At 39.3% G+C, this 11,026-nt stretch overlaps 1 protein-coding gene across 2 annotated transcripts in view; it reads right to left on the bottom strand.

Annotated features, from left to right (window-relative positions):
- NEK7 (NIMA related kinase 7) overlaps window positions 1-11,026 on the bottom strand; it is a 102,409-nt gene that overhangs the window by 67,286 nt on the left and 24,097 nt on the right. For both annotated transcript variants that reach the window (XM_039216965.1, XM_039216966.1), the window contains exon 2: window positions 9,562-9,702. In XM_039216965.1, coding sequence (XP_039072896.1) covers window positions 9,562-9,702 — 141 coding nt within the window. The remainder of the gene's footprint in view (window positions 1-9,561; window positions 9,703-11,026) is intronic.

The following is an 11,026-nucleotide window of genomic DNA, read 5'->3' as shown; positions in this document are numbered from 1 at the left end:
AAAAAAAAAAAATTAAAAAAAAAAAAAAGAAGAAAAAACACTTAAAATGTAGCAATGAAAGTACTTAAAAATGTATACTTTCATAGAAAGTTTGAAAAACCTGGTATATCTCACTTTAAATAGACAGATAAATAAAAATCTTATTCAAATATCTCCTAGGTCTCCCCAGCTTTATAGAGCATGAATGATGAAGTGAGCAGCTTGTCCCTAAATTGACCCCTGTACTCCATGTGATGAAACCTCAGTCACCCCTGGATTATGCCGTTCTTCACCCCAGTGTTCTTGCCTTCTTTACCAGGTGCCATAATGCTGCTTCCATCCCTTATTCCGGCTGCTGCACAGACCATTCCCTAATCATTGTTGGAGCGAGGGGAGAGAAGCTCTAAGGAATATTTTTGTTATCAGCCTGTCAATTTCTGGTTCTCTTACTTGCTGACTGGTAGGCAGACTTTCCCTTACAGAGCCTCTCTCTCTTATTTGAAGGGGTAGAGGATGGGTGAGGAGAGGTAGACAAGCCATTGCACAAGGGCTGTGAACCCTCTAGATCGAAATCACAATCACTGAACAAGTTAATGTCAAAATAATTAAGGTCTCTACCACCAGCACTTCCCTGATTAAATACAGAAGCACTCTTAAAGGGTGGAGAGATTGGGATGGAGGGGGTGGGGCAAAGCATTAAGCAAGGTGAATGCAGAAGAGTTCTACACTGAAGCCAGAAACTTGCTCCCTTTCTAATGCAAGGGCCTGTGGCCTAGCTTCTGTGGGCCTTGCTTTCTTAATGCATCAATGTGCTTGAACTGCAAATTACAACAGGCTTCAATTTCTTTCTTGTGAATTCCTTAAGTTTCTGGCAAATGACAGTATGGAACAAGATACCTGTGAGTGTCACTAATTATTCTTTGATTATTAAAAAGCTTTTTAAAGGAAACGCCTTTTAACTCAGCAGGCTAGCAGTGATCCAACTTCGAGGAGTCCATCAGGATGTCCTGTTCAATAGTTTCCTTAAAATTAAAAACAAAACCAAAACAAAACAAACTTCTAAAAATTATCAAAGAAATTCACTTTTATTCAGATTTTATGAGAGCCTAAAGCTCAGCAAAGCTTAGTCAGGATCTGTATAGATTAAGAAGCTACTCTATGCAGGTACATTGGAAGCTGTGAATGTGGCTATAGGAGAATCAAATGATCCGAAATTATAACCAGGGAAAGTGCCCAGAGTTAGGGGGGAAAAAAAAAGCCATTGAAGGGGACAGAAAAGGGATACCTAGAGAGGGAGGAGAATCAAGAGTATGTAATCCCAGGGGTACTTGGGTGGTTCAGTGGATTAAGTGTCCGACTTTGGCTCAGGTCATGATCTCAGGGTTCCTGAGTTTGAGTCCCGCATGGGGCTCTGTGCTGACAGCTCAGAGCCCAGAGCCTGCTTCAGATTCTATATATCCATCTTTCTCTGCCCCTCTCATACTTGCGCTCTATCCCTGTCTCTCTCAAAAATAAACAAACATTAAAAATTTTAAAAAAGAAGAGCGTGTAATCCCAGAAAACACAAGAGGCAAGTTTTAAGAAGCTGCAGGTGTTGGAGTAACAGATTATTCTATACAGGTGGTAGTATGAAAGTCAAAGGATGCTATTACAGGCAGAGAAGAAAGGCTGATGTGAAAGAAATGGGGCACCTGGTAAAAAAAAGTCTCAAAGGAGGCAGAGATGAAAAATCTATCCAGAGCACAGGTAGAGAGTTAAGACCAGATGATTTAGAACAGCTACATAGTTCTGAAAACAAAGTGGACAGCAAAGACTTGTATCTGTCACACAGGAGATGGCATTTCCCACTGCGCATACATGCATATGGGCGGAGGCTACAGCTTCTGAGTACTTGTTTTTAACTTCCACTGTGGACACTGTAATCATGTATCTGCTGATCTGGGGTTCTCTCTATACTCTGCTTAAAATACATTCAAGTGGGAAGTGTTAAGAGAGTATAACATGTCCAAGGGTGGGGGGAACTCCAAGCAAAAGTCCAAGAAATACCCTGAACCTCTGTTCTGTGGGACATGGAACAATGATTACATATGAATAGAGAAATGAAGTCATACACAGTGGAAATTAACCATGACTGAGGATTAGCAAGACAGGGAGAGATTCTAGCATGGAGGCATCTGCACTGCTCAAATAGCTGACGAAGGTCCAAGAGAGTTAACAACTAAAATCAGACCTTAAATAAGAGGTCTGCCAGCAACAGCACTGCTAGGAATTTACCCAAGGGATACAGAAATGCTGATGCATAGGAGCACATGTACCCCAATGTTCATAGCAGCACTCTCAACAATAGCTAAAACATGGAAAGAGCCTAAGTGTCCATCAACGGACGAATGGATCAAGAAGATGTGGTTTATCTATACCATGGAATACTACATGGCAATGAGAAACAATGAAATCTGGCCATGTGTAGCAACATGGATGGACCTTGAGGGTGTTATGCTGAGCGAAATAAGTCAGGCAGAGAAGGACAAATATCACATGTTTGCACATATAGGAGGATTAGGAGGAACTTAACTGAGGACCATGGGAGAGAAGAAGGGGGCAAATGGTGGGGGAAAGGGAGAGAGGCAAACCATGAGAGACTCTTGAATACTGAGAAACAAACTGAGGACTGATTGATGTGGGGGGGGAGGGGGGAGATGGGCATGGAGGAGGGCACTTGTGGGGATGAGCACTGGGTGTTATATGGAAACCAAAACTTGACAATAAACTATTTGTAAAAAAAAAAAAAAAAAAAGAAGTCTGAAGAATATGGACTAATGAGTGCACGGTAATCAAGATGAGGCCAAAGAACAACTTTTACTGGAAAGAGGGAAAGGGAGAGAAATGGGAATTTAACCACTAATAATGTTTAGCCTTATTATTGCCGTGCACTGAAGAAGACGAATCCATGTTCTACACAACAGTCTGTGCACTCTTTAAAAAATACACCAGATATACACCAGGTTTTATCATCAGCTACTTAAATTCCTCCAATGGCTATCCACTACCCTTACAGCAACACATAACATATAAAGAGTATATAAACCTCTCTCCATGGCCTACAAACAAAACCCGCAAATTCTGGTTCCTAGCCCGTTCTGTAACCCCATGCTACTTTCTATTTCTCACTCCATTCACAGGGGTCACGATGATCTGTTTTTAGTATATTCTAAGTCAATCCTATTGTCCAAGGCCGTTTGTTCTCTAAACCTGGAAGCCTCTTCCTGACGTGCAGATGGCTGACTCCTTATCCTCCACTTCAGCTTAAATTTCACGTCCTCGGAGAAGCCTCTATCTAAAAAGCCCTTCTTCCCCCCAACTAATTTGTCTCTCCTATCACACGATGGTCATTTTCTTCTTACCTATAATTATTTGACTTACTGTCTCTCCATCCCCCCCCAACAAAAATGTTGAACTCAATCGTTGTATCCCACTGCCGAGTCCCATGCCTGCCATACAATAGGTCCTCGATAAATATTAAATGAGCACATCAAAAATCTTCAACAGCATAAATAAAAAGTTACTTCAACTATGTACACTCACTGGGCTTGGCTAGTAGAAGAGTTTATCATTAAAACTTTTTAAGATAAACCCATAAAATGAAAACTTGGGTTAGCACAATGAAAACCCTAAGATACCATAAAATGCTAAAGAAAAAAACACTGTGAAACATCAGAAAAGGACAAAGGACTAAATTATTTCATCCATGTCCATTATCTCATTTAAATATTTCAACTTAATAATCTATTTATACCATGCATGGTAATTCATTATAAGCCCAAAATGTTGTTAGCTAGAATGCCCTTTTATCTAAACCTTCAATAAAACTAAAAATTTGCTCTATTTTTATATGCCTAAGAAATGACTAAAATAGGGGCTCCTGGGTGGCTCAGTCAGTAAGTGTCCAACTTCGGCTCAGGTCATGATCTCATAATGCATAGGTTCGACCCCCGTGTCAGGCTCTGTGCTGACAGTCAGCTCAGAGCCTGGAGCCTGTTTCAGATTCTTTGCTTCCCTCTCTCTCTGACCCTCCCCTGCTCACACTGTCTCTGTCTCTGTCTCTGTCTCTCTCTCTCAGAAAAAAAATATTTTTAATGCCTAAAATAAAATTGCAAGTACAAATAAAAATAAGGTTTCATTTTAACATAAAAGCATGTGTTTCCTTAACAAATAAACTAGCATCAATTACTAAATTATTCTTCAATTTAAAAAATATAATACATCATTCTTACAAATGCTTCCCAATTTTCATTTGTTCAAACAACTATTGGAAGGTTCAAAGGAAATCCAAAGAGATTAAATAATGAAGCTGATAAAAGCTGCAGGATGAATTCAGTAATCACAGTGACTTAAAGAGACTGAATATATAGTTGTAGAGATTATGAATGTGTTATAATCTGTACGCATTATGGAAGAAGCTATCATTGTTCACGAATTTCTAAATGCAAGCAATCTCAACTTCTAATTACATGAAAACATGCGGATCCTAACAACTAAAATTGACATATGTAAAAAAGCAAGTTCTGCTCATTAATATACTTTAAAAAAGTGATTTTGTTGATGAATGCTTTATAGTCATAATCAAATATAAATAGAGAAGTAAATACCAAAGATTATTTGTCCTTTCAAGAAGTTGTTTTGATATCACTTGGATCAAAAGGGTGAATTTGAATGAAATATATTATCACCTTATCTTTGTAAGTACTATACAAAAGTACTTTCCATTCTAATGAATGTCAATGACAATGGATTTCCCACAGAAAAACAGTGCTATCTGGACATATAACTTAAGAGTAAGCAAGGAGAACTTAAGCATTAACAAACTAAGGATCAAAATATTTCACCGACTCTTAGAAAATTAGGGTAACAAAGATCAAGGAATGAGACACAGTGGAACCCAAATTCATATTATAATACCATGTTATAAGTTTGATAAAATAAAAATCAATTCCAATTAGAGCTCTAGTCAATGAACTAATATGCATAATAAAATAGAGATTTCATGTACCAGATCAAAACAGTTCTTTTGATAGTCTTCCAACACGAAGAACTGAGGTTCTGAGACCCAGCTTACAGCCTCTATGAAGACTTTTCCCAACCTCCCTCTCACCCATGTCCCTGCAGGCTGCTTTCATTCCAGGGCCTATCTTGTGACTTTAGATGGGTCTCTCTTGGCACTTCTATTGGAGTCCCATGACTCTCACTGTTTATTTATCGTAGATTCCCAAAGCCATCCCACTACCCACCAAACACTAGGTGATCAATATATCAACAGTAGGTGGACTGACTGAATGAGCAGTAGGGAGGGAAGTGGCAAAGAAGGGAAAGCATAAGAGATGGAAGCCAAGCTGGCACATGGAATTGCAAATAAGTCACATCCGATAAGGCACCGTCTTAATTTTGGCCAAGGAATTATGATGGGATGCGCTTATATTTTCAAAACGATTGGTAAATGTGGTCATATACTGCTGGCTATCAGATCTCTTTGTGATTTCAAAGAAGTAACTTGCATTCGGTATTACACACTCTTCTTTCCACACACAGGCAACAAGCAAACCTGTAGGGAAGTCACCAGAAATTAGGACACTGTTTTTTTTAAAGGGTTTTAAAAAGTGAAACTTGATGGTGTGGGGCACAGTGAAGAAATGCCTTGAAAACTAAGCTGAGGAACCTGGATGGTAACTGTCACATGTCTCCTTAATAATTTACAAGCAGAGAAGTGAATTTATAAAAGCAAGCACAGAATTCAGGAAGGGTGCTAGAAGAGCTGAGAACAGTAATACAGCTCTTCAGACAAGTAACCTTGCCTTGATTATGAATTTTTTGAGGAGGGCCTAAGAGTCTTCGGAAAGGAAGGCAGTCTGATTAACAGTATCTTAAACATTTTCATTTTACACTACAGAGAATTTTTTAAGAAGGAAGCATGGGATTTATTGTTCAGCACAAGCGCAATACATCACAAAAATCAATAACATATCTGAAATGCAAATACATTTCTCCTCACAGAAGCTTAAGACACTATTTCCTAATTAAATTCTTTTTTTTTTTTAATATTTTTATTTATTTCTAGGAGAGAGAGAGAGAGAGACAGCGTGAGCAGGGGAGGGTCAGAGAGAGAGGGAGATACAGACTGAAATAGGCTCCAGGCTCTGAGCTGGCAGTCAGCACAGAGCCCGACATGGGGCTCGAACCCACGAACCGCGAGATCACAACCTAAGTGAAAGTCGGACGCTTAACCGACTAACCCACCCAGGCGCCCCGACACTATTCCCTAATTAAATAAGCAAGGAGTACCTTCACGACATCATTTCTCTCTTCTGTAAAGAAGTTACGTTTAAACTGGAAGATGCCACAATATCAACACTTGATAAAGTAGAGACAAACAGCATAACCCAAAAGGGCAAACGCTAACTCCTCACAGCAGGGGACTGCTGACTGAGGTTTATCACAGTGCAAAATGGGAGCCGTTGGAGGAGGCATCTGATACTGAATGGAAATATGACTGCCCATATTAACTCACATCCTTTCAAATTTCTAATCAACAGTTAGGAAAATACAGACAAGAGACAATTCAGATGGTACTGTGAGAGAACTAGAGGAGCTTTTGTTCCTTCTTCCTTCCTCCCTTTTTTCCTCCTTTCTTCCCTCCTTTTCTAAGTATTTTTTATGACAAAGTCCTGTGATTTAAAAAGTAATCATTAGAGATGGAATGGAGTCTCGTCTTTTGCTACACTCAGAATCAGAGGGGCTCCAGAGGCCTCCAAATGATTTCTCACTCCATCTATCCTCCGGCCTTCATGGCCTAGGGCACATCAGCAGCTGTCTTCTTTCCAGTCCGTTCTGTGTTCAGTTTGTACTTTATTTTGAAAAGAATGAATTTCGAAGATTTCCCCTTGATTTGACAATTGTAGTGAATCCTTACTTTCCTAGTCCTCAACTTCCTGTTCGCGGTTTCAGTGCTCTCCACAATCTGCTCTCACACCGATAGGCTGGCCGAAGTTCTGATTCCACCCATGGCTCAAACGGACGGACCTCTCCATTCTGTAGACTCCTATTTAAATCAGGAATCCATCTCACATGGCTTAATATTTTTAATTGTTCTACAAAGACTCTTTTTCCTCTGGAGTACAGGAACAATATGACCACCTTCTTTTGAATTTCCCTCAGTGCCTAGAGTTGCATAGTAGAAATTCAAAAAATACATTTATAAAATGCTTCAAAGAGTTCTTTTGTAAGGGAATCATCCTTCCAAAGTCATCTGCTTCACGAACATTAATATCTGCATTCGATATTCTATTTTCTCAAGCTGCCAGTGGCATATTACAAGAAAGAACACTGCTACTCTCGTAAGCTGCTGGTAAGAAAGTCAACCTGTGCAACTATGGCCAATAACCTGGTATTAACTTATAGAACCAACCACGTACATTCCCTGTGGCCTGTCATTTCCATTCCCAGGCACACACAAAAGAGAAATACTGGCATGTGTGCACCAGGAAAGGCACTCTTAAGAAAACCACAAAGTATTGTTTATAAGAGTAAACAACTTATAAACAACCCAAACAGCAAGCGACATATAACAAGAGCAATTGAATAAGATATAACAGTGAAAAGGGTAATGTACAGTCACATGCACCAACAGATGACAATAGTTATATAAAGTTCAAAAAATGCAAAGCAAACAGTAGATTTATTTAGATATTTGTACAGATGTGGGGAAACCTATAAAGAAAAGCAAAGGAATGTTAAAACACAAAATTCCAGATATGGTTATCTCTGAAGGAAGGGAATAGCAGATCTAGATCAACATTTTTTTCGAACCTTGTATTTCTTAAGCCAGGTGATACATATAAGGGTATTCCTATTATTTTTTTTTAATATTTTTATTTATTTCTAGGAGAGAGAGAGAGAGGGAGAGAGAGAGAGAGAGCGTGAGCAGGGGAGGGTCAGAGAGAGAGGGAGTCACAGACTGAAACAGGCTCCAGGCTCTGAGCTGGCAGTTAGCACAGAGCCCGACGCGGGGCTCGAACCCACAAACCGCGAGATCGTAACCTAAGCGAAAGCTGAACACTTAACCGACTAAGCCACCCAGGTGCCCCAATTTCTATTATTTTTTATATCTAACACATATGCCACATAACGTCTTTTATAAACATTTAACATTTCCTTAAAAAATGTAAGTGAAAACTGTTCATCTCTATAATGGCTATTGCAAGTATACTGATCCTTTAAGAAGTTACAAAAAATGGGGTGCCTGGGGGGCTCAGTCAGTTAAGCATCTGACTTTGGCTCAAGTCATAATCTTGTGGTTCATGGGTTCAAGACCCACATTAGGTTCTGGGCTGACAGCTTGGTGCCTGGAGCCTGCTCTGGATTCTATGTCTCCCTCTCTCTGCTCCTTCCCTGCTCATGCTCTGTCTCTCTCCCCCTCTCTCTCTCAAAATAAATAAACATTTATATATACATACATGCATGTGTATGTGTATATGCATGTGTATGTGTATCTGTATGTGTATGTGTACATGCATGTGTATGTGTATGTGTACATGTATGTGTATGTGTATACGTACACATATATGTATATGTAAAGAAGTTACAGACAGGAAACTTTGGTCTCACAGGTCCCTGCAGGGAAAAGATATATCAGGGTTGCAGAGTAAACTGGGAAAGTCTATGGGCAAGTGTGAACAAAAACTACCTTATCTGAAAATTGCAAAGCAAAGCTGTATGATGTCAAACACACTCTGAGGCAGAAAGACAAGTATTTTCTAGACCAGAGGGCAAGGGAAGTTAGACTCTCTAGACTGGCTGGGGCAAGTGAAACCTCTAGGGCTCTGACAAGAACACTTCAGGGCAGCTCAGTGGGACTAGACACAGGGTGGGACCAGGAGCCGGAGCGAGAAAAACAAATCTGAGGGAAATGACAAAAAGTCAGGACTGAGGGGCATAGCTGAGTCCAGAATGATACAAACACCAGATGGAAACTTCCAACAGGTTATCAATTCTCTAATTTCACCTACCTCATCCTGTTTTTAATCTTCCAGCAAATCAAGTTCACATTGTGTTTCTTTCATCTATTGCCAGTGCGGATCTCCACATTAATTCAACAGCCCACCCTAATCTGACTGCCACTTACCAACTTCAGGCAATACACTTCGTGAAGTCTATTTTCCTGTTGTGAGGCCTACAGCTGCAGCCAAGGATGTGACATCTAGTTACATGTCCGGTTAGGAGCAGGTGGTGATAACTCCAATCTGCCTCTTAAAATCTAGAGCTGTAAAAGCTTTTCTAGGCTCATTCTAGTTATTTCTGAACCTAGGTGAAAACCAGCTAAATTTTTAAAGTCTAGAAGTAATGCTAAAATTGAAAATTAATTTCTACTGTGTACTACACTCAATTCAAGCTTTTAAAGTATAATTTTTATTCCTTTCTAGCATTCTGAACTTAAGACTGTCATTGTCCAATCATTTAGGACATACTTTCCTCTATTTATTATTCACACAGTATAATCTTACATTGATTTACATACAAGTAAAATCATCTTACCTGCACTTTTTTTAAAGCTACTGGTACTCCATCCAAGAGATAGGCTGCTCTATAAACTTCACTAAATTGCCCGCGACCAATTTTCTTTTCTATTCGAAAGTTGGCTAATGTATTATAGCCCATATCCGGTCGTAAGGCCTTCTGTAATTAAAAAAATCAGAAAAGTTTTCAATCACACAATATTCATACAATTACTGATTGTTTTCACATAAGTAGGTAATAGCTATGGTAAGCTTGCAGACATCCATTCATTCAACAAGCATTTACTGAGCCATTCATGCTGGGCACTGTTCTATGTACGGGGAATACAGCAGCAAACCAAACGGATGATAATCTCTACACTCAAAGAAAAATTCTGGCAGGGAAGAAAAGTACTAAACAGTGTAAACATAAAAAATATATATACAGTATGTGAGATAAGAAGGGCAAATAAGAAAAAATAAATCAAGGAAAAAGGACATGAAATGTCAGGGAATGAAGATTTTCAAATTTCAGACAGGAACTCTCTGTAAAATTATCTTCAGTTCATAGAATATAAACTTGTCCTGCTGAATCCAGTGCTCCTTTGATATTTGTTTTCTTTTCCAAAGTTATCTTTGACTTGAAACAGAATGTACGTGTACACACACACACACACACACACACACACACACACCCCATTTTGTCCAACCTGCCAACTAGATGCATGAAAATCTGCTGAACTTGAGAGTTACTTAACTTGTACAAAGAATATTTCCAGTGGCTGAGAATTTACCACCATATCATTACTTTTTTTTTAGACTTTATTATTATTTTTTTTAGAGTAGTGTTAGGTTCACAGCAATATGGTAAGGAAGCTACAGAGATTTCATCTATAGCCTCCCTTTGCCCCCATATCTACATATCTTTCCCCAACCCCACCAAAGTGGTACTTTTGTTACAATTCATGAACTTACACCGACACACCATTATCACCAAAAGTTCATAGTTTACATTACGGCTCACCCTTGGTGTTGTACATTCTACAGCTTTGGACAAATGTATAATGACATGTATCCATCATTACAGTATCATACAGTATGTTTTCACAGCCCTAAAAATCCTCTCTGTTCCTGTTCATCCCTCCCTCCCTATTTACCCCTGACAGCCACTGATCGTTTTACAGTCTCCACAGCTTTGCTTTTTCCAGAATGTCATACAGTTGAAGTCATTCAGACTGTAACTTTTTCAGATTAGTTTTTCACTTAGTACATAATTACACATTTAAACAAGATTTTGTTGTTGTTCATGAGAAAAGGTTATTTAAAAATATTTTTTTTAATTTATTTCTGAGAGAGAGAAAGAGACAGCGTGAGCAGGGGAGGGTCAGAGAGAGAGGGAGATACAGAATCCGAAACAGGCTCCAGGCTCCGAGCTAGCCGTCAGCACAGAGCCTGACGCGGGGCTTGAACCCACGGACCATGAGATCATGACCTGAGCCGAAGTT

This window comes from Hyaena hyaena, unplaced genomic scaffold (assembly GCF_003009895.1).
Source record: "Hyaena hyaena isolate Hyena2069 unplaced genomic scaffold, ASM300989v1 scaffold_666, whole genome shotgun sequence".
NCBI classification, from domain to species: Eukaryota; Metazoa; Chordata; class Mammalia; order Carnivora; family Hyaenidae; genus Hyaena; species Hyaena hyaena.
The sequence above is the reverse complement of the archived record's forward strand: the minus strand, read 5'-3'. Positions and strand labels throughout refer to the sequence as shown.